We start from the raw sequence: 22,998 nt of genomic DNA, 5'->3' as shown, positions 1-22,998 counted from the left end.
AGGTCATCAACCTGTACAAGCCATGAGCAAAATCAGGGGGGGTTGTGCCTGCAACTTCATGGTCTGCTCGGTCATATTTCCCAAACCTGGCCACACCCACAATTACATCATACCCCATCACGTATAATGTCTCTGGGCCACTCCCCAATCTACTGTATTGTGAGATTACCTCGTCCCAAAAAAAGACAGTCAGTAGAACTCTAGAAGATAAACAGTGAGGACTAACAGGCAGTGCCCAGCTCCTTCCTGCTTTGTCAGATTAGCTGTCATTTTAAACAAGTGTTACAGGCTATAACAAACATGTTATTACCAATAGGTGCCTCTTTTTTTTTATTAAATGTATCATTTTAACTTCTAACTAAGATTAAAGGTAATGTGCTACCCTTTTGAAGGTTAGAGGACCACATATGCGGGCAATGAAATGCATCACTGATATAAAGGGATTATTGAGAAGAAAACTGTCACTTCTCCTTCAAGAAATATATAGGTCAGTGTATAACTCTGCCCAGCAGGTGGCGCTGCAGCTTGTTTTTTTTGTTTTTCCCACACACGTCACTATGCATTTATATAATAGAATATATATATATATATATATATATATATATATATATATATATATATATATATATATATATATATATACATACATACATATATACATATACATACATACACACGTTAACCCGTGCATTCTAGTCAAATCAAGCTACTTAAGGTCTTAAAAAGGTTCTTGTCATGCATTTGGACCTAGCCCAGGCCTCCTCAGGGGAAGAGCGTTACTTCCCGACGCAAGCTTCCCTTTTTAATGTGTGTTCATGAGGTAAAATTACCTCACGAAAATGAGTTTGACCCCTCAACTCGTAGATTTAGCCTTTACTACCCCTCTCACGGGGGAAAGGGGGGATGATGGAAGTTAACTGACTTCACTATTCTAATTTTTTTGTCAAATAATGTCACTATACCAAATTTCAGGTCAATTGGATGAGCCCTTTCTGAGACACACACACACACAGCTAGGCTTTTACTTTTATATATTAGATAATGCTAAGAATTTAGTAGGTCAGTGTATAACTCCGCCCAGCAGGTGGCGCTGCAGCTTGTTGTTTTTTTTTTTCCCCACACAGACTAACACACGCCACTAGGTATATATATATATATATATATATATATATATATATATATATATATATATATATATATATATATATATATATATATATATATATATATATATATATATAACTATCTCTATATCCCTTAATAAAAATATCAGGTTAAAGATCCTTTAACATTTAGTACACTAATTCTATACATAATAGGATACACAGAGAGGTATGAAAGCAATGAATGTTACCCTTGCAGCAGCATCAGCACTGTCCTTCTTGTGTTTACTGATGCTATGTTCTAGCTCCTTTATCTTCAGCTGGATATCATTGTTACTTTCCCTCATCTTCATAGCTTCTGTAGACTTGCTCTTGATTTCTTTGTCATGGCCCATGATAATTTCCTTTTGCTTAGCAAGCTCTTCCTGGCATTTCTTCACAGCTTCCTATCAACATATAAGTAATACCATATATGAAGTGTAAATTTACCAACTTATTATCTACAATCCCACAGTATTATAAATCAGTCTCCTAATACTTTTTTTTTTTTTTACCTTGTTCTTTGTAACCTCAGCTGCCATGCCGTCTACTTGCACTTGGTAGCTTTTTATAGCTTCATCAACAGCTTCAATCTGCTGTTGGTAAGTTGTTTGCTCTCTCTTTAGTTCTTCAAGTTCCAAAACAAGAGCATCCACTTCCTGCAGCAAAAATCAACAGAAAAGATATTAGCAAACCTGAACACTGTTCTAAATATTTATAAATCTGATTTACATGGGTATTTCTGTCTCAAATCATTATCAATCACCACATGAAGCAACATGAACACTGCATCCTGCTCTTGCTCTCTTTACACTCTCAAGGTACACTAGGTGAAGGACCTAAGCTCCCCCCTCTGACATCATTCCTCTTGTACCACCTGTAAACAATACTATCATCATTAAGACTCTTTTACATGAAAGTGGGAACAATGTGAAGCCAACCTGTTGTTTCTCTTTCATCTTCTTGTTTGAGACATCAGCTTTCTTTTTCGCTGCATCTAGTTTCTGCTGAGCTTCCTTCAGTTCTCTCGCTCGCTCAGCTTCTGCATTCTTCATTTTGTACTCAAGTACTTTAAATTTCTCCTCTGCCTTTTTCTGAACCTCCTTTGTTTTCTTCAAAGTATCTTCACTCTCCTCTGGCATTGGAAAAATAATACTTTTAGTTTTCTACCAAAATGATCAAAAACACTTGCCGTAGTATAATGCTGCCTCTGGAAAACATTTCCATCAGCTGCATTTCAGACATGCCTGTAAATCTGGTATACAAATAATGTATTGACAGACATCCCTGTGACCAGCATTTAACCCAAGCTATGAGTGTCTAAATGAGCCACTTGCATGTGGTCAAATTGAAAAGTGATGCTGTCTCACATGCTGAGCTGCAGAATTGGCACACATGTGGTGAGCTTAACCTCAAGTTAATATTGGCAAGCTAAAGATCCATTTATGTTAGCTGTATTTAGTCTTACTGTACTGCCAATACACAGTGTGAACACATAAGCAGCAAAGATTTAAAAAAAGAGAGTTTTATAGAAAGTCCAATCAGTTACCAAATGCCCAATTAATATTTAAAGAGCAGGTTCCTTAAAATTAGTTTTAAAAGCAACGTTTATAATTTAATGGTGTTTAAAATCCCCATAGACTGGCAGACTTCCTCACCAATAGTCTGCTTCAGTGCATCCAGTTCTTCCTGTTGTTTGTGATAGGAACTTTGCTGTAATTTAGTTTGAAGTAGATCAGCTTCTTCAGACTTCATTTCCCACTGCTGTTTCAGCTGCCGATACCTGTAACAATAACAAATGCTAGAACTTTAAAGCTGGCCAAACATAGTATTCATATTGTTCACAATCTTTGCCATTTGGCTCCACACCCACACACACACATACACACACTACTTAAAAAAAAAGTACAAATTTGATTGTACAGAGGCCAGGTTGAACCAGACTGCAATTTAGCTGAAAATTGTACCACTTCCATGTTGCACAATGGCCTTGTACACATACAGTCCTGCTATATCAAACCTGTTTGGATTTTTAACATTTAACATCGGCTAGAGACGGCGCAATGGTCTGTCAATTTGGTTTAAAAAATTTTTTTTCCCTTCTGTTAAATTCTGTTCTCACGAATCCAATAAACCCACTGGAAAGACTGGGGGTATAGAGTGTGAGCACTTTAAAAATTGCCTCCAAAAAGGCAAGCTCCTGTCCCCCTCTATAACCAGAAGCCTGTCGGGATCTTTCATGATTTTTATAACAAAACTCCAAGTACAAAAAACAAGAGATGGCGTAAAGAACAATACAGGAGAACAGTGAAAAATACAAAATAAAAAAACAAAATTAAAAAAACAAGGAACAAGTTCCACACTGAACTCTTCGGCTTTAACTTGAGTAAAAAAATCCAGTTCTCTATCAATCATGGGTGACACTGGAACACTGTCCCTAAAGAAGCGTACACTTAGAAAATGCAGAGTGCAGAAGCTTACATCTAAAATAGGCAACTTTGGATACAAAAATGTTGAATTGGTAGATTTTAATTAAACTGTGTACCGAAGACCAAATGGGCATCTGACACAGCTGCTCAGTCGAGGTCCCATGCTGCGCAAAAGCACCCACTGACCTTGTAGAATTTGCAAACACATTTTCATGGACAGGCTTACCTGCCCACAGTATAAGACTTCAGAATTACCAAAGTAATCCACCTGGAAATGGTCTGCTTAGAGGCCAGCCTCTCTTGTGGGTATCACAGTAGGACTAAGTGATCATCTGTTCAATTAACTTCACGGGTACTATGGACATAGGTCCTTATGCCCTGATCTTGTCCAGAGTGAAGAGTGTACTTTTCATCTGGAGACCTATCCTGATCTAAGGCCAAAACTACAATGTTCTGATTCAGATGGAACTTGGAAACCATCTTTAATCTGAATGAAAGACAAGTGCTCTCTTTTTACCTTTTTGAGCACCTGTGAAAGCACTGCCACTAGAGGAAACAGGCAAGTCAGGTGAAAGTTCCACAGTACCAACAACGCCTGTAGGGGTTCCAAGTCCTGAAACAATAACGCTTCACCTTGTGGTTTAGTAGAGATGCCATTATGTTGACATCCGATTTGCTCCACCTGACAACCAGCTGCTGGGGGACTTCAAGTGAAGGGACCATTCCCCAGGATGAAGGACTTGACTGCTGAAGAAATCGGCTTCCCAGTTCTCTTTCCTGGGGAAGACCACCACTGCGATGGCTAGAACTTCGGGTACTCTTGGTGTCTCCATGATTTAGATAATGCCACGGTGTTGGCTTGTCTGTCTGGATTTTTACGCCGCTTCCTTGCAGAAACTGCCAAGCTCTGACCAGGCACATCTAGCATATTTATCAGAAACCTTTGATTCATCCTTACTCAAAAGACCCCAAAAGAGCAAAAGGTGCACCCTTAGAAAAGGGCAGCAGAAGGTGAGACTTGTTTAATTTTTAAAGGAGTTGCAATGCGCAATGTCAAGAGCAACTTGAGCTGCAGAACAGACTCAGAGCAGACAAGAGACCAAAAAATCAGCATCACAACACCCTGTTCACTCGTCTCCTGCAAAGAATAGGGCAGACTGGGAGAACAGCTGTTGATGCAGGCTGTTACCAAAGAGCCTTATTACCAGATGCCTCCCCCTTCAGGAGTTGAGCCCACAAGTGCATGGGAGTTGCTCGGGGACCTGTTTTTAGACAGGAGGCTCCCAACTGCACTCAGTCTATTGCCAAGTGGACAAAACTGTCTGTGCCTTCTAGAGAAGTCAGTGTAACTCCTTAGTATCTTTCTGCAACTGCACTGGGAGTGAATACTCACCTGCTCTAAGTGGTCTCAGTTGGTTGTCAGGTTACGTGGCCATGGCTCAGAAAGCACCAGCCTGGTCAAAGACAGGATTTGGACCCGTTAGTAGAATCAGAATATTTCACTTCTAAGGCAGCATTTTTTACAAAAAAACCAAACAAAAACTAGAAGTGTGTGGTTCCATTTCCTTCACCCTCCCACTTATCTGAGCTCCTGGGTGAATTGTGGATATGAAATTCCTAATTCCTCGCAAATTTCCTGTGGCGTATCTTTTGCCCGCTGAGGAAATGGTTAGGTGGGAGCAGCCACCAAAAGGTAGATACGCCAGTGGCTAGCCTCTAAGTGCACCACTCTTCCTATTCCTGGAGCAGCTTCAATCGAGGGCGACACAGAAAGGAAATGTGAAAACATTTTAAAGTCCATCAATGTGGCTGCTGATGCAGCACTCAGACCCTCATTGTCGTCAGCATGGGTTTCCAAGGCCATGGAAAATTGGTCAGAACAGTTCTTGGAAGGACTGCAGTCTAACTAAGGTTACAATTTCTCCTGTAGACGTAGCATATCCGAGTAGCACACAAATATCTATGTGACGCAGCTTCTACCAACTCTAGCATATCTGCCTTGCATGTTGTGGCCAGCCAAACACTTTAGCTCCAGGCTTGGGACGCGGATACTGAATCCAAGAAATCTTTGCCCTTTTGCATGACGGTTCAGTTTTTTGGTCCTGAACTTGACTAATGATATGTGAGGCTACTGAAAGAGCTCCTTTCTCCCAGTCAACTTGTCTAAATCTAAAGGACCATGGTTGCTTCCTTTCAAGCCTCCTTTCGACCAAAGTCCTCATCTTCCAGGGGTCACCACCTTCCAGCAGACAGGGGTCAGTAGAGGGGAAGATAGACCTGTCTAAGGATAGCGGAAGGTCCAGGGTGGAGACTAACTCTATGAGAAGATCTTCTGCTGTAAGGTTTGTTCCTCCACCAGAACCTTCTTCATCTGACCTTAAAGGCATGGCTGTTGAAGCCAGAATCTTGAGAGCCAGAAGGATTGTCTTAGGGAGTTATTCAAACTATGAACAAAGCCAGAGTCTACATGCAACCACCGTAGGGTTTGGAAGACTTAAGTGGTTTGGTGTGAACACAAAGGTTTTCACACTATAGACTTTCGCATCTCTTTTCTTTTCTCCAAGAGGAACTGAAACTTTGTTCTCTTAAGGTTCAGGTTTCGGCATTGACTGTATTTCCAGAGGAAGTTGGCTCGATCTTGGAGGTCCAGTCTTTCTTAGTGAGGCTGGAAATTGAAAACCCCTATGGTGCCTTTATGGGATTTTAATTTGGTTTGGCTCTTCAGCTTTCTCCATTTGAACCTTTGGAGACTATTGACTTGAAACACTTGACTTGGAAGGTCCTTTCCTTTTAGCCATCTCTTTAGCTGGACTGGTTTCCAAATTGGGTGTCTTGTGTTGTAGGTCCCCCTTTTTGGCGTTTCAGGACAACGGGGCAGCCTTGCGCACATCTCCGTTGTTCCAACCTAAGCATGGTTTCACATTTTCACCTTAAGCAGGAGATAGTCATTCCCTCCTTCCTGGGGGCCTGGTAAGTCAGGTAGCCAGGATCAGCTATTCCTTCTGGATGTGGTCAGAGCTCTTAGACTTTCAAACTCCCAAAGTCCTGTCCAAGTAAATCCTGACTCACTGCTGGTTCTCTATGTGGTGTAAAAGCAGGGATGGTTGGAATCTAAGCAGACCATAGCCAGATGGATCAGGTCCACTATTCAGCGGGTTTATTCTAGTTCTGGTCAACCTGTGCCAGAGATGCTAGCTTTTGACAGAGAGTTCTGTGTTCAGCTGTTTCTGAGTGTAATCTCCCCAAGGAGCAGCTTTGGAACATCACTAATGTAGCAGTGTCCCCCAGATAGAATGATGGAGAAGAGGATTTTTGTACTTACCGTTCAATTAATTTCTTCTAAGACACTACGATTCCACCCTTATGCTCAGTATTCAGTTCTGTGTGTTTGGTTAATTTTTCTTGCATTATCCTTTGGGGTTTTGCAAGTTGTAAACGGAGAATCACTAGGGGTTGGGAGATTGGGAGGAGCTTCAGTTTCAGAAAAATTAACTGCCCAGTTCTTCCTCCATCATAACCACAAACCAATGTAGCAGTGTCCCCCAGATGGATTAGGAGAAATGGATTTAACGGCAAGTACAAAAATCTTCTTTTCAGTCACACATTTACTGAATTAGCAGTTTTGCTTAACATCCAATCTGTAAATAATGAATACAGCACAGACACTTTTTCAAAAAGATATCACAGAAAAATCTCTAAACCTTTTGGTTCACCTTAAACTTGCTCATTTGCTGAATATACCTTTCAACTGTGTTCTTCAGAGCAGCCAGTTCCTTCTCCACTGTCTGCAGCTCTGCCTCCTTTATCTTCAACTCATCCTGAACATCTTTAATCTCCTGAACCTTGGATAACACAGATGGGGCCTGAGAACGAGCACCTGTGGAAAATAGCTTAAATTATTTTATGTTGCAGTCTTTCAACACTTATTCACAAACGAAGCTGGAATACCTTAATTGCTTCCCAGTTAGCAGGAATCCAAATAGTTTTCTTAAACTGTTAAATACTTTTCCCCAAAGCTGTAGGAGGGACACAGGTGTTTTGTTTTGTCTTTTCTGCCTCTGGCAAAATGTCCACATCAACACACTGGTCTATAGCAGGTGTGTGCTAGCTTTGTTTGCTCGATTATTTCCATTGTACACACTTATGATGGTATATATTTCCAAAATACGTATTTATTCATGTCAATTACCCCCTATGCAGTTAGTATGCAAGATTGGTTGAAAAGTATTGGATCTTGCCGAGAGGAGCGTTTCAGGTAGCTTCTCAATAGCCCAGAGTTAATAAGAAGCCCCGTCTTAGAGATGACAGGTTCCCTTTAAATCGCACACACCACCTCTCCTTTTCCCTAACATTTTGGATAAAACTATACCTGTAAGGGGGATTAAGAGTCTTCTTATAAGACTGTATTTTTTCCAGCAATACAATTTTAAATATATTTTCAACTTCACCATGTCTTTGCTTAAAAAACAAACAAAAATAAATGTAGACGGCTTTTAATATATCATCGATTTGATAAAAAAGGATTTTTATACTAACGATGAATCCATCTCTCTAATTCCATCTGGAGGACACTGCTAACATGGGTTGAATGAGGGGAGCATGGAGTTGGCACATAACTAGTTAATTCATTGTTTAATGTAACTTGCTGACTGGCCCCTCCCCTCCACTTTCCTCAGTGTAATACTACAGCCCCAAAGGAGACAAACTACTGAAGACCAAACAGCAGAAGAGCAGAAAGGAGGGAACGCAGTGTCCTCCAGATGAAATCAGAGAAAACGATTATCATAAGTACAAAAATCCTCTGATAGAACTTTGTAAAGCTCTGGACAGAGGACCAGATGGCCACCTGGCAGAGCTGTTCCAAAGAGGCACCATTACAAGCGGCCCAAGATGACCCAACAGACCCGGGGAAGTGGGCAATATGACTAGGAATGACTAGGTATAGGCAGGTACGAACTAGCATAGGCCTGCCTGATGGTAGCAGTGATCATCATCATCAACATTTATTTATATAGCGCCAGCAAATTCCGTAGCGCTTTACAATTGGGATTCACCTGGCGAGTCTGCTAAGTAGCCAACCAACCTCGTTTATGGGCATCAAACAAGACAAAGAGGGAATATGTCCGCCGAATGGTTGATGTTCGATCCCCATAAGTGCAGAAATCACGGGCCACATCCAGGGAAGCCATGGATTTCGAGCCTGAGGAGGTACCTGCCTCCCGGAACACCAGAACCACAATTTCTTGATTCAGGTGAAAACCCGAAAACCACCTTAGGTTGAAGGGAGGGAACAGTGTGTAACCCGACAGGAAAGGGCCCCTGGCTCCAAAAATAAAAGTGCAGATGCAATAGCTAGCAGAAACACGACCTTCCTTGTCATGAACAGAAGCTCTGCAGTACATCAAAGACCAAATTCAGTTCCCAGTGTGCCGAATATGCTGGACTCCCTGGAGAAAGGTTTGCATGTAGGGCATATCCGCCAGTTGAAGTTGGAAAAAAGACAGACTCCAGACACCTGTTTCTTCAGGGAGCTAAGGCGAAGACCCGCCTCAAGGCCACGCTGAAGAAAGGCAAGGAGTCGGGAAAGCCGAAAGCAAATCCTCTGCTAAAACCACAAGATATAGTGTGCCAGAGCTGATGGCAGATGCTTCACCGAAACAGGTGTCCTGGCCCACAACACGGTGTCCACTACTATAAGGGAAAACCCCCTGCACTAGAGGCTGGCTTTAACAGCGACACCTTGTAGGAAAAGGTCATCGCTCAGAGGCGGATGACACCTTAGGCCTACCGCCATGAGCAGGATGTCTTTTTACCTTACCCACCGGGGCCAATCAGGAGCAACCAGTATCACCGGAAGAACTCGTCGCTTGACTCGGAGGACACACAAAATAATCGGAAAGGGAGGGAGGAGGAATCCCAACTGGAACTCCCATGGCTATCACGTCTACGGCAACCACCAAGGGATCCCTGGTCATTGATCAGGACCTGGATACCTGGCAGTTGTACTGCAACACCATGAGATCAAAGTCCAGGTCGACCCAGTGACTGAAAACTCTCCAGATTGAGCGACCACTCCCCTAGCAGCACAGTGTGTCTGCTGAGATAGTCTGTCTCCCAATTTTTCCACGTCTCGGAGATGAAAACTGGAGGTGGAGGCCTAGGCCAGGGACGCGGGGTCCACAGTCAGTAAAAGGGTCAGGGTGCAGGCCGGAGGTCAATGCTGACAGCAATCAAGCAGGTCCAAAATTCAAGCAAAGGTCAGGGACACAAGCAGAGAAGAGTGATTCAATATCCAGGCAAACGGTCAGGGCGACAGGCAATCAGGCAGGGTCCAAAAGGTTCAGGCAAGGTCACAACAGAGAATCAATCAGGAATGTCAGAGACAAAGCCTTAAATACATAGATGGACCAATGGGAACGCAGGGCTCCAACAGAGCAATCAGCTTCAGGAGGCTGCTAATTTATTATAAACTGTGCACATACCCGGCTGCTCCTGATGCCGAGACGCGGCATCCAACAAGAAAAGCGTCCCGACCGTTGCCTTAGCAACAGCCGGAGCGAATAACAGAAGGGACATTGTGGTCGTCATGGAGACGAGTTATTCGGCACGAGTTATTCGGCCACATGGTGGCTAAGGGCACAGCCATGGCTCTTAACACAGTTCGGCTGTTACGAAGCCAACTCCACAATGTCCATAAGTTCCATCAATGGTGGTAACCAAACGACCCAACGTTTCTTTTGTTTAAAGAGACAATGACCAGTTGGCCCTGAGTCTTTAAAGTCTAGGAGGTTCAAGGCCTGGTGGACCACCAGAACCAAGTCCTCAATGCCCTGTTTTTTTTTTTTTATAGAAAGTTTGTCTTAGTCCCTCACCAGCGGGGAGTCAGAATCCTCTACGAGATCACCCTGCGAAGAACCCTCTGACTCAGATCGAAAGGGGAGGATGAGCTGACCTGTGATGTTCTGAATGCGTTGTCTGGGGTCTGGTCTAATCCAAGAACAGATTTAGATGGCCCAGGCCCCTAACCAGTGACATGGAGCAGGCGGGTTGCCCCAGAGGAAGGGTGTGAGAAACCCGTAATGCTCAGGTATGTATTGTCACAGCCGCTACCGGGACTGCCACTGTAATCACTACTGGAATAGGCACCGAGGAGAAAGCGACAGGGGTGGCTGCTTGGCAGGAACCTATGCATGGTCTGCTCCCTCAGGCATTCATTGTACCACTCTTAGAACGGCCATTTTGCGGAACTTCCCCACTGAAGAGTGCACACAGCCTCTCTTTGCTGGGCGTCTTCTGCAGAGTAGGCGGTTGATCTTTTCCAGATCGTGGCCCATATCTGATTCAAATACCCCCCTCCAGCAGGGGAATTGGTATGATCCGCTCTGTAAATGGCCTCCCTCATTTCCAAATTCCCTGGGCTCTCTGCCTCTCTAGTTTATGTAAACCTCTGTCACTGTTGTGCAAGCCGACATAGCAGTTGCCAGGAGAGGACTGGGTTCTATCATGGAAGCAATTTCCAATACAGACATATGCAGCACAGATACTCACTACTATAGAAAATAAAATAAACCAAAATAAAGTAATCATCAGTGTGACTGCAGAGCTGCACAAAGGAAGCCCAACTCCTTGGGTGCTTAAACTACCCTGAGGAACACAGGGGGTTGCAGAGTGGAGGTGCCTGTCCGAAAGTTACATTAAACAATTAACTAGTTAAGTGCCAACTCCATGCTCCCCTCATACGACCTCTGTTTGCAGTGTCTCCCAGAGTGGATGAAAGAGAAATAAGAGATTCAGGAAATGTTTTGGGAATGTGCTGTATTTGTACTCTATTGCCTTTGCATTGCTCTACCATAACATTTGTTTGTCATAGTGTTGCCTTGTTGTCGATAGACCACCTATTGCATTGCTACGGATATGCCTTCCCGTTGCTACCATCCAGGCTTCTACATTACCTAGGCCCAGACATCATCATGGCCACCGCACCATCCTGAACGTAGACCAAATAGGCTTCTGCACCATCTGGACCCTCCGGGATTCTGTGCCACTTATGCCCCTGCACCATCATGGCCTCATGATGACATCAGTATCTTATAGACTGAACCAGCACAGTAAACCCCACTATGCCTATTATGCCCATTAAGCCTTGTGGTGTCTTCTAAAGAAAGCATAATAATAATAAATGTGATTTTTCTGCAATTTCAAATGCAGTGCCCAGTTTTTACAACAGGTGCAGTTTAAAACAGAAGCCAAGACACACATCACAGCAATTGTGTCCTATAATAAATTCTACATACACATTATCATACTTTTGTGAACAGAATATATATTTTATTAAGTAGGGGTGGTGTAAAAAGGGAGCACTATACATTTAGATTTATACCAATACACATTTACCTCCACTTAGTGTTCCCTGTGGATCAAAAGTATCTCCTCCAAGGGTCACGGTTTTGGTCAGTATCCGTTTGTCAAAGGTCACCTTTTTAGCATTGTCCATTGTATCACAAACCAATGTGGTTCCAAACACATATTCCATAGCTTTTTGCAGCTCCGACTCATACCCCACCAAAGTGAGGGCAAGGTGCACATTGTCAGCTCCCACCTATACAAGGAAATAGAAAATGTTAGATAGAGGTACAGCCCAGCAAGTGTTATTTGTCCTCCCAAGTTTCCTTACAACTTACTATAGAATCTATAATGGCATATGTGTGGCCTCCTCCTTGAGACACAGCACCACTGAATAAGTTGCTTTATCTTTTTATGTGTAAATTTGATCCCTATAGTACAATGAACAGATTGATACTTTTTATTTTAAATAAACTACTTTATACTTACCAGAGTTTTGGCTACATTAACAGTATCTTGTCCTAAACGACGAGCTGAAATTTTGTTAAGTGGAATAATAGTGAGTCTGCGCTTCAACTCCCCTTTCTCCAGCAATTTTTTACCTGTAACCTGAAGGGTAGAGGAAATAAAAATAGCATATGTAGGTATTAATCTTAAATGTGTGATCAACACCATGCATACAATAATTTGACACTAACACAGACTTGATATTATACTTAAATACTAAACTAATGCTTTTTTTTTACCTCTGTATCGACAACAACATTGTACAGGCGTCCACCTGCCACCACTTCTAAGGCAGTTGCAGTAGAAATGTCTTTCACAGAGATCAGAGAAGCAACAAGACCCTTCACGTGTTTTCTATCCCAATTCTTCTCTGGGTCCCTTTCAAAGAAAATACAGGACAATGTATACTGAAAATGAACTACAGTTGTTTAGGAAATAATACTGCGATTCTGCTATTAGAAATTAGACTTACAAGAAGATTACTTTAGTATCTGCAACTATATGATTAATGGAATAAACTATTATTACATTTCCAAAAAAGTAAAACCACCTATGCATTTCTTGAATTTTTTGTCCATTTTCCCCTTTTCGACAGTTGAAAAACAAAATATCTACACTAATAAGCACTATGGCTCCTGAATAAAATCATAGAAAGTTTGCTTGGGTAGACAAAGATAAAAAGTTATTCCTGAAGAAGTCAACGCTGTGCAAACAGAAATAAATTGAGAATTAGCTGAGGATGTAAAGCCATCCTGATCACAAAGCTCATGTATGATAGGGTGAAAACTTTGGGACATAAATTTGGGAAATTGAGAACCCTTTACATATGGGTTCCCACAAAATAGGATTTTTATACTCACTGTAAAATCCCTTTCTCATTCATTGGGAGACACTGAGACACATGGGGGTATAGTAGGTGGTACCAAGAGTCCAGGCACTTAAACAGTTAAGTCTGTGAGTAACTTCACCCCCGCTATATCCCTCTCATAGGAACGATATTCAGTTTATGTCTAACAAAGCCCGAAGGAGGCAGACTAGGTTAACTAACCACAACAACACAGTTAGCCATACTACATTCAGAGTAAGGGTGGGTGCGCAGTGTCCCCCAATGGACTACATGAAAAGGATTTTAAAGGAGTACAAAAATCCTATTTTCTCATACTTCCAATTGGGGGACACTGCAATACATAGGGAATCTTCCAAAGTTGCCCCCTCAGGAGGGACTGCTCCGACACGGCTGCATGCAGAACCCTACGGCCAAAGCTGGCATCCTGTGATGCAAAGCCTTGTAATCTATACATTTTACAAACGTGTGAACAGATGTCAAACACATTTATGGTAAGAGACGACTCCAGCAGGTCCCACCAACCCTGGAATCGGAGGGTTGAAATGAATCCTCCCCCAACCTGAAAGACTTACATCTGTGGTGACAATCGTCCATTCCCATGTCTGAAGAGATCGTCCCTGGGAGAGATGTGACCTCAGCAGCCAAGTGAGGGACAGGTGAACTTGAGATGATAGAATGATCATCTGCTTGTCTAGATGTTAGCGAGAGCCTGACCATTTGTGCAGCACTGCAGTGCTCGCGAACGGAACTGAGCATAAGGCACTGCTTCAAAGACTGACACCATTGTCCCCAGCAGCCACATGCATTGCAGTAGGGACACCTGACTCTTGCTTAAGAGGTCTCTGATCCTGGACTGGAGCGATAGTATCTTATCTTCCAAAAGGAACACTGACACCTGGTTTCAAAATTTAACCCTTGAAACTGCATCTTCTGCGACGGGATTAGAGAGGACTTTGGCAAGTGTATTATCCAACCATGCTCCTCCAGGAAGTATCTAGTCAACTGAATGTGCTCTGACAGGAACTCAGCCAATGGAACCTTCAAAAGAAGGTCGCCCAAGTAAGGAATTACTGTGACAAAATGGAAGTATCAGGCACTATGAATCATGCACATATAAACAGAATCAAAGTGGACCGCAGCTCACTATTATGCAGATATCTGTATCTTCAAAGAATAGCACGAAAGAAAGGATAATAAGAGCGCTTAATCCAAACCAAATTTATTAAAATTGCTGAACCAATAATAAATATGCTAAAAACAGAAATAATCAATAAGCAGCAAACAGACATAAATAAAGGCACAAATCGGTATTATGGACTTATCAAGTAAACAGTATTGTGCAAAATTGATCACATCAGTAAAACAGACTTATAACATAAAATAAATAATATAGTGCAAAATGGATCACTGAGATAAGAGATCGTCACTCTCCTGGCTAAACCAGAGAACACCGCCAATCAATACAAACTACTTGTTAGCATGCAGAAATCAGCTGCAGCAACGAATGCTGAATGAAGTAAATATATGAAAGACGCTTGTCCCACCTGGAAGCCGCTGAAAAGATGGAGAGGTAATGATTAAAGTGTCCCAGTATCGATCCGCTTATTTCAGTCCACTGAAATATAGACTAACCCCGGGGTTCTGAAGTGCAAGAGTCCAAAGATTCACTGTGCCAAATAGATAAATGCCAAATCCTGATGCCCTGATTGTCCGTACTGAAAAGATACTGTTTAAATACCGAGCCAGTAGTCACGTGATATCACCCGGCCAATAAAAATTTTCAGTACGGACATTCATTCCTCTGATGAAACCGTTCTAAGCAATGTGTCAGGTTCTTACTGCGAAGCGTAGCAAGCATTGATGGCCCTGCCAAATGAGAATGTGAATGTAAGCGTCCTTTATAGCCAGGGAAGCTAAAAACTCTCCCTGTTCCATGGTGCTATCACTGACTTGAGACATTCCATATTGAATCCCTTGACTCTGACCTCTAAATTTAAGGTCTTTAAATTTAATATTGGTCTAAAAGAGCCATCCGACTTTGGGATTAGGAAAGGGTTTGAGTAAAACCCCAAACCTCTCTCAGGTGGCGGAACTGGAATGATGACTCCTGCATCCAGCAAGTTCTGGATTGCCATCTACAGGGCTTTGCGCCGAATACCGCAGGCTGGAAGCGCCATGGTGAAAACGGCAACAAGAAAACCGAGGTAAGTATATGACGTACCCCCTCATGACAATGCCCCTGATCCATGGGTCCAACGAGGATTCCAGCCATCTGTCCCGAAAAAGCAGAAGACGTGCCTCCACTACAGCTCTGTGTATGGAAGTCAAGTCATGCCGAGGCCAACTCTTATTGGTTTAGGATGCCCCCTGAGTGAGGGACCCCAGCCCCTACAGAACCCGCCCCTAGCAGGATCATTTGACTGGCCCCTAGCAGGTGATGCTCTAGATCTGTGAAAGGGCCGAAAGGACTGCAACCTAGGCTGTTTAGGCCTGGTCTGAGTGACAGGCAAAACTGGGCTTTTACCTCCCGCAGCTTCCAAAATGAGCTGGTCTAATCTGGCTCCAAAAGAAGGAGATGTGGACACGGGTGTCAGCCAGCAATGCAGAAATGACCCTGCTGGGGGTGAGATACTCACCCCGGCTCAGGGACCCAGGGTGGAGGAAGGCCGCAGGCTGTCTACCCCCTGGAAGTCATCCCATCGCTCAGCATTTTCCCTCTGTAATAAGGAAAAAATAAATTCAAAATAAACATTAAATAAAATTAAATCCAGGGTAGGAGCCCTGGAAAACATGCCCATCTCCTGAGGGCACTAAAACTAAACTGAATATCCTTCCTATGGGAGGGGTATAGCAGGGGCAGAGTTACACTCACATACCTAACTGTTTAAGTGCCTGTAATCCTGGTACCACCTACTATGCACATATGTATTGCAGTGTCCCCCTATTGGAGGTATGAGAAATTATCTTTTTTGCATAATGTCATTAGTAACCAACTGGGGTTTAACACCTTGGCTTTTCGCAACACATTTAGAGGAAAAAATCTATTTCAAGTTTCTTATTTGCTATGAATGATCTGTATCAATTGCTGTTAAAAGGAGACCCACTACCCAGGCATTTTACTGGAGACATGACTAGTTACACATTCTGACATACTTGTATTCAAAATGAAGGTTGGAGTAGCGGGCCATGAGCGACTCATAGGTCTCCCTCAGACGCCCTACATTGCGAGACAGATCCCTGCGTTTTTCCAAAAGTTGCTCCTCTTTTCCATCTATAAAATAAAATTACTTGTAAAAAACATGAATATTACACCAGCCAAAATATTTAAATATAAGCACATAAATATCAACATTATGAAGAGGGGAGCATCCCATACCTTCATAGTTCAGTTTTTTCATTTCCGCTTCAAGTTTTTCCTTATTTTTCTTAACTGCTTCAAAGGCCTCATTGTCCTTCTTGTAGCCACTGTCCATCTTCTTCACCTCAGCCTGCTTGGTCTTCAGTTCCTGCTGTGCATGGGTCAGCTTCATCTGAGCCTGAAAAAGAGCAGCCATTTTAAATGCATCTATCACAACTGACCTTTCAGTCAACCCAACACCGAAGCCATTATAACACTAGTAACTCCTATCTACCCACGACCCAAATTCTCTTGGATTGGTCTTTAGTGTACCAATTCACTAAAGGGTTTTAAAGTATCATGGTAAACTAATGGAATGGCTGAGTTACTTGATAAATTTTGGTTAAAATAGAATATGCTGCTTCAAATTATGATCAAATATATTTAAGCTGAAAAACAACATTCTAAACACATTGAAACATTTATATTTATGTTATCTCTCTCTCTAGATATATCTATATGATATATCTATATGATTATATATATATATATATATATATATATACATACATACATACATACATACCATACATACAAGTTAACCCGTGCATGATACTCATGCATTCTAGTCAAATCAAGCTCCATAAGGTGTTAAAAAGGTTCTTGTCATGCATTTGGGGCTAGGCCAGGCCTCCTCAGGGGAAGAGCGTTACTTCCCGACGTAAGCGCCCTTTTTAACGTGGTTTTGTCCACATGTCACCACCTCATCATTCTTCTCCATCACCTCATCCTTCATCGCCACATCCTTAATCTCCATCGTCTTACTGTTCTAAAACCTCTCGATACACAACATTTCTGCTAAACACCTTATCGCTGTGCTTAATCAGTCTTCCTTGAAGGGCAGTATTCATAACCTGCACTTTCACATCACTGCTTCTCCGTACTCGTGAAAATGCGACATACAATTGTCCATGACCAAACACAGGCTCTGGTAAATAAATACCCACACGGTCAAGAGTTTGAGCCCTCAACTGGTAAATTTAGCCTTTACTACCCCTCCCACGGGGGGAAGGGGGGGATGATGGAAGTTAACTGACTACACTATTCTAATTTTTTTTGTCAAATAATGTCAGTATACCAAATTTCAGGTCAATTGGATGAGCCCTTTCTGAGAAAATAGTTTTTTACACACACACACACACACACACACACACACGCCTCTACACATGTGTGTTCATGAGGTAAAATTACCTCACGAAAATGAGTTTGAGCCCTACCAAATTTCAGCACTTTTTGAATTTTTTTCCCCACACACACTAAGAATTTAGTAGGTCAGTGTATAACTCTGCCCAGCAGGTGGCGCTGCAACTTGGTTTTTTTTTTCCACACACACAGACGCCACTAAGCATTTATATATTAGATACACAAGTTAACCCGTGCATGATACTCATGCATTCTAGTCAAATCAAGCTACTTAAGGTCTTAAAAAGGTTCTTGTCATGCATTTGGGCCATAGCCCGGGCCTCAACCACCAACCACTCCCTACTGTCACCCCCGGCAACCACCAACCACTTCCAACGGTCACTTCTTCAAGAAATATATATATATATTTTTTAAATCTTTATAAACACTTTTAACAATTAACAAATTAAATTAACAAATTACAAACATCTTAGTATACCAAATTTCAGCCCTTTCTGAATTTTTTTTTCCACACACACTAAGAATTTAGTAGGTCAGTGTATAACTCGGCCCAGCAGGTGGTGCTGCAGCTTGGTTTTATTTTTTTACACACACACAGACAGACAGACTAACACACGCCACTAGACATTTATATATTAGATATAAAAATTTATGAGACAAAGATAGTGGGCAACAGAAAGCAAAGAAGCGACAAATAGCTCTTGTAATACCTTTATGACCAAGTGAAATTTCCATGATGTCATGTGCACAGTGAAAAAAAAAATTATTTCTGTACTTAAATCCATTTCTCAGAGTCCATTGTTGATATAGAAGTTGGTCTAGAGGTTAGGTACTTAATATTAATTTAGCAAAAATTCAGAAAGCTCCTACCCCTCTATATGCCCTTCAATCAGGAAGCCTCAGTTAGTTATTAACTAAGCTCCAGAAAATGAATGGAACAAAAAAAACACAAAAAAAAAGTTTGCTAATTTGGAAATATATAAACTAATAATAAACAAATAACGAGTAAAGAGTAGAAAGGGAGGAAGCACAGTGTCCCCTTCAATGGACTCAGATAAGTACAACATTGTTCTCCCCAGAAAAATGTGACAGCCAGGTGGCGGCAATTGTAATACTTTGCAATAATGAAAAAAGTTGGGACTGGTGGTCAGTGGTCTAATACACACTATTGGCTGTAGTGCTCGCATAGTGCCTGTGCTAATAGGATAAAACATGGTTTATTCTATTATAATAGGATTCTATTGGGCACCAAGTTCCAGATGGCAAGTAAAAACAGAAGGGTGGAGCACCCGGAAAATAGGTGCTGGGGAAAACAATGTACAAAAATCTAGTTTTAGCTTTCATCCATCTGGGAGACAATGAATGTTTTCATTTATTTAGGTAAAATATCATTAAAAAGAATGATAGAGATGTGTAGAAGAAATAGAAAAAAAAAAAGTAACACTAAGCGATCTATTTAAAATTATCTTGAAACCTGACAAACTAGAGAATCTTAATTATATTTTCCTTATTCACAAATCCATTAGTTACTAAATGGCCACACAAGAATTTTTTCTCTCCTTAATACATCAGGAAACATTATCCTTCTCAGTTTTTCAGCGTATGTATCGCTTTAAAATTTTTCTGTAACATTTTTTTTCACTGTCAAGTTTATTATTCTTACAATTGTGTTTTTTACCTTACTCAAATGTTATACCTTTTATTTTCTTGTATGACCATAATTAGTATTCTCACTCAAACCAATTATTAGTGTTGATTTTCCAATTGATATTGGGCAACCTATATAGATCCCAGGGCTGTTCACATTCCTAAATCCAATTACATTTTTGCCCTATTTTCAGCCAAAGTGCAATCATTAAAGCCCAAATATGATTAAACATTTTTTTTCCATTTCACACACACCAGTTTTTCATATCTTCATAAATCCAATGGGATGGCAGTTCCCAGCATATCCCAATATGTGGTCTTACAGTATACCTGTTTATCATCTGATGCATCATAAGCAGCATTATTTATGCTTCATAGATACAGCTTCCACCCCATCAACAATAGGAATTGAGGACAGACTGAAGTACACCCATTCTACTTCAATATATCATTTGTTTTTTTATTTATTGTTTATTCAATGTATTTTTTCAATGCTATTTATTCAAGAAATAAAGTTATCATTCAAGTGGCTAAAGAACAACGCAGTGAATTGAATCTGCGCCTTAGACTAATTTACCCCAAAAAAGTTAGTAGCCTGGCCAAAACTTAGTAACCAGCAATATTGTAAGTATAAACATGAAAGTTATACATAAAATTTACAAATGAGCAATGCACGATTAGAAGTCAGCCAGTGTTCCTTAATATAAAATTACAAATCAGCTTGTGCTTAGATCACACCTACATAACCCCTTAAAAAAAACCATTACATAACAGTGTGTGCACCTTATACAAAAAAATATTACACCAGCTAAGTTGTCATCACAAAGAGCAGCATTATAACAGCTTGCATTCCCCCACAAAAATGAAATAATACAGAAGTCTGCGTGCCACACAGGATGGGTGCACATGGAAAATATGAAAAAAAAGCCACTAACTTATTCCCCACCCCAGAGTACCAGGATTTCTGCATTTTTGTGCTCTCATAAATAGCATTGAGCACTGCGACTCCCCAATTAGAGGCTTTGACCACAATAACAACAGTTCACAATACTGAGAAATGTATCAGTAAGCACTAAAATGTCAGAACCATTACCAGAGGTATAGAATTGGTACCCAGACTCTAGAGCATAGATACTGATCCGAGCACTGAGCACACGGAAAGGTAACTATATCCAGTCACCAGGTCAGTTTTTTTTAATCACCATGGCAACCAGGATTTGTCCAGCCCACACTTAAGCACATTGATAACCTCAATTACTATGTGGTGCTGAGTCCTATTGGGAGAAAAACGCTATATAAATAAAATTAGTAGTAGTAGTAATAAAGTTTCCCAAAGCTCACATGTCTAAAAATTTCTGTTACCACAAAAGGTATCAACATCAAACTGGATAAACATACAATTATGGGATTTGTATTGTTACAGCGTTTCTTAGAAGTACCTGTTTAGCCTCTGTTTCTGCTTTGCTGATCTCATTCTTGCAAGTCATCATCTGTCCTGCAAGTGTAGCCTCCTCTCCATCCTCATTGCTGGACAGACCAGCAGACACAGCATTGAAATGTTGCTGAGCAGCAGTAAAGCACTTTGCATCCTTCTGACTGGCCTCCTGCAAGGAGCTCAGGCTGTCTGTTATCTTCTTAATTTCTTTCTCTTTGTTACTCAAAGCCTTGGCATCCTATATTAAAGCAGTCAGAATGTTTCATTTTCTTACATAAAAACAAAGCTCACACATTTCAAAAATTGTAACTTACCTCTTCCATACTTTTAACCAACTCCTTACGTTTCTTCTCTTCACCTTTCAAGTTTTGCTTTTTGAGATCCAATGTGCTCTGTGCTTTAGTGTCAGCTCTTTGAGCTTCAGCAAGGCTTTCTTCCAAAGTTCTCAATGCCCCTCCAATTTCCTGCAAAATAAAGCACAATCTCAGGACAAATTGTTTGATTACTACTGTGCACAATGGCCAATAACTTATCAGCACTTTTGAATTGCAAATCCCCCAAACCAAAGAATATCTCAACTGATGCTTGTTTTCTGGTTTATGCAAGAACAGAGAAGATGAGATTATTAAAGCTTTTTATTGCTACATAACTTAAGATGCTGTTAGCACATATGTATTTGCAGCTGACCACATTGCTAAACAATTAGATTCACACAATTTGACTTTTGCCACACACAGGGATGATCAACCTCCGATATATTTGTTTGCTATTCTGATCGAACAACCAAATCATTCCATGTGTGCTCACCTTTAAAAAAGACAGAAAATCGGCTGTGGAAAGGAGAGAAAAAAATAATAATCTACCAATAAATATTTGCTAATGTTACTATTTTACATAAAAAAATCTTGTAACTTGTTACTTATTTTATGTTGTTTTCAAACAATCTTTTGTTTACCTGATCTCTCTTCTTCTCCAGCTCTGCTATCTCTCTGCTTAATTCTTTCACCTTCCCCTCATTCTCCGCCATGGTCTCCTGAAGCTTAAGGATTGAATCTTGCATTTCCTTCAGTTCCTCAGCAGAACGCACCTTTGTCTCCTCTGCACATACAAATTGATAGGCTACATAGAGACGGCTCAGAAGCTCAATTTCTCGCGTGATCTTCTGGTATTCCAAATAGGAGGACCTTTCCTATTGAGTCAGTAAGGTAAGGTAATATTTTACTCCTTCTATAGATAAAATAGACATTGTCTTTGACTGTGGGAAATATTAAAGTTATAGCTAAAATAACTGCTTAAAATGTGTTTTTATGCAATGCCTACTGAAAGATTAAATATACATGTGCAATGTCATATGCACTTCTGCAGTGTATATATGATTACTTGCAACTACTTAATTTTTTAAATTTCAATTTTCGCTTGTAAAACACACTTTCAGAGAATTTTACAAAGTTGCACACCTACCTCTTTAAGTTTGTGTATGGTCGGGGTGATCTCTTCCTCCAGAATCTAGTCAAAATATTGACAAGTATATGAGTAATATATATATATATATATATATATATATATATATATATATATATATATATATATATATATATAAAATTAAAAAATAAAATAAAATAAAAAAGTTGAAAATTTTTATAGTAAGAATACATTATACAAAAAAAAACAAAAAAACATTAAAGACAATTTTTTATTTAAACAGGATTTTCTTCATTGTTTGCATTAGATACAATCTTTGTCATTGTGGCAAATTCTATAAGACACAGTGATGACTACATAAAAAAATGACATCCCTTTAATTATTTTAATTGCTTCAAATTAATTATATATTTCAATAACACATCTGACTATTTTGCTAGATAAACTGCTTAATGGATCAGCTGCTTCTATAGTTTATTGTGGATTGGTCAACAGCAATGTTTCAGAAGAGTTGAAGTTTCAAAAATTTGTTTGAGCCTAGAGGAGCGTAGCATAAAATAAAATGGTATTGAAAAATAAAAATAAAAATAAAAAATGTTTTAATTTTAACAGAAGTTTGTTCATGTGACAAGATATTCCAAAAACAGGTGACTAACACAATTCTTTATTTGGCTGCAGCACTCCAT

General features: G+C 40.6%; 1 protein-coding gene across 1 annotated transcript in view; it reads right to left on the bottom strand.

Moving 5' to 3' along the window:
- Positions 1 to 22,998, bottom strand: part of SMC2 (structural maintenance of chromosomes 2) — a 32,622-nt gene that overhangs the window by 4,848 nt on the left and 4,776 nt on the right. The window contains exons 7-20 of the mRNA XM_075210937.1: positions 22,352 to 22,396; positions 21,846 to 22,079; positions 21,205 to 21,354; positions 20,895 to 21,128; positions 16,645 to 16,804; positions 16,422 to 16,539; positions 12,661 to 12,799; positions 12,404 to 12,523; positions 11,966 to 12,170; positions 7,313 to 7,448; positions 2,801 to 2,925; positions 2,084 to 2,277; positions 1,658 to 1,801; positions 1,355 to 1,549 (exon numbers count right to left, since the gene is read on the bottom strand). Coding sequence (XP_075067038.1) covers positions 1,355 to 1,549; positions 1,658 to 1,801; positions 2,084 to 2,277; positions 2,801 to 2,925; positions 7,313 to 7,448; positions 11,966 to 12,170; positions 12,404 to 12,523; positions 12,661 to 12,799; positions 16,422 to 16,539; positions 16,645 to 16,804; positions 20,895 to 21,128; positions 21,205 to 21,354; positions 21,846 to 22,079; positions 22,352 to 22,396 — 2,199 coding nt within the window. The remainder of the gene's footprint in view (positions 1 to 1,354; positions 1,550 to 1,657; positions 1,802 to 2,083; positions 2,278 to 2,800; positions 2,926 to 7,312; positions 7,449 to 11,965; positions 12,171 to 12,403; positions 12,524 to 12,660; positions 12,800 to 16,421; positions 16,540 to 16,644; positions 16,805 to 20,894; positions 21,129 to 21,204; positions 21,355 to 21,845; positions 22,080 to 22,351; positions 22,397 to 22,998) is intronic.

Source organism: Mixophyes fleayi, chromosome 1, assembly GCF_038048845.1.
Source record: "Mixophyes fleayi isolate aMixFle1 chromosome 1, aMixFle1.hap1, whole genome shotgun sequence".
Lineage (NCBI taxonomy): Eukaryota > Metazoa > Chordata > Amphibia > Anura > Limnodynastidae > Mixophyes > Mixophyes fleayi.
This window is presented reverse-complemented; position numbering and strand designations above follow the sequence as displayed.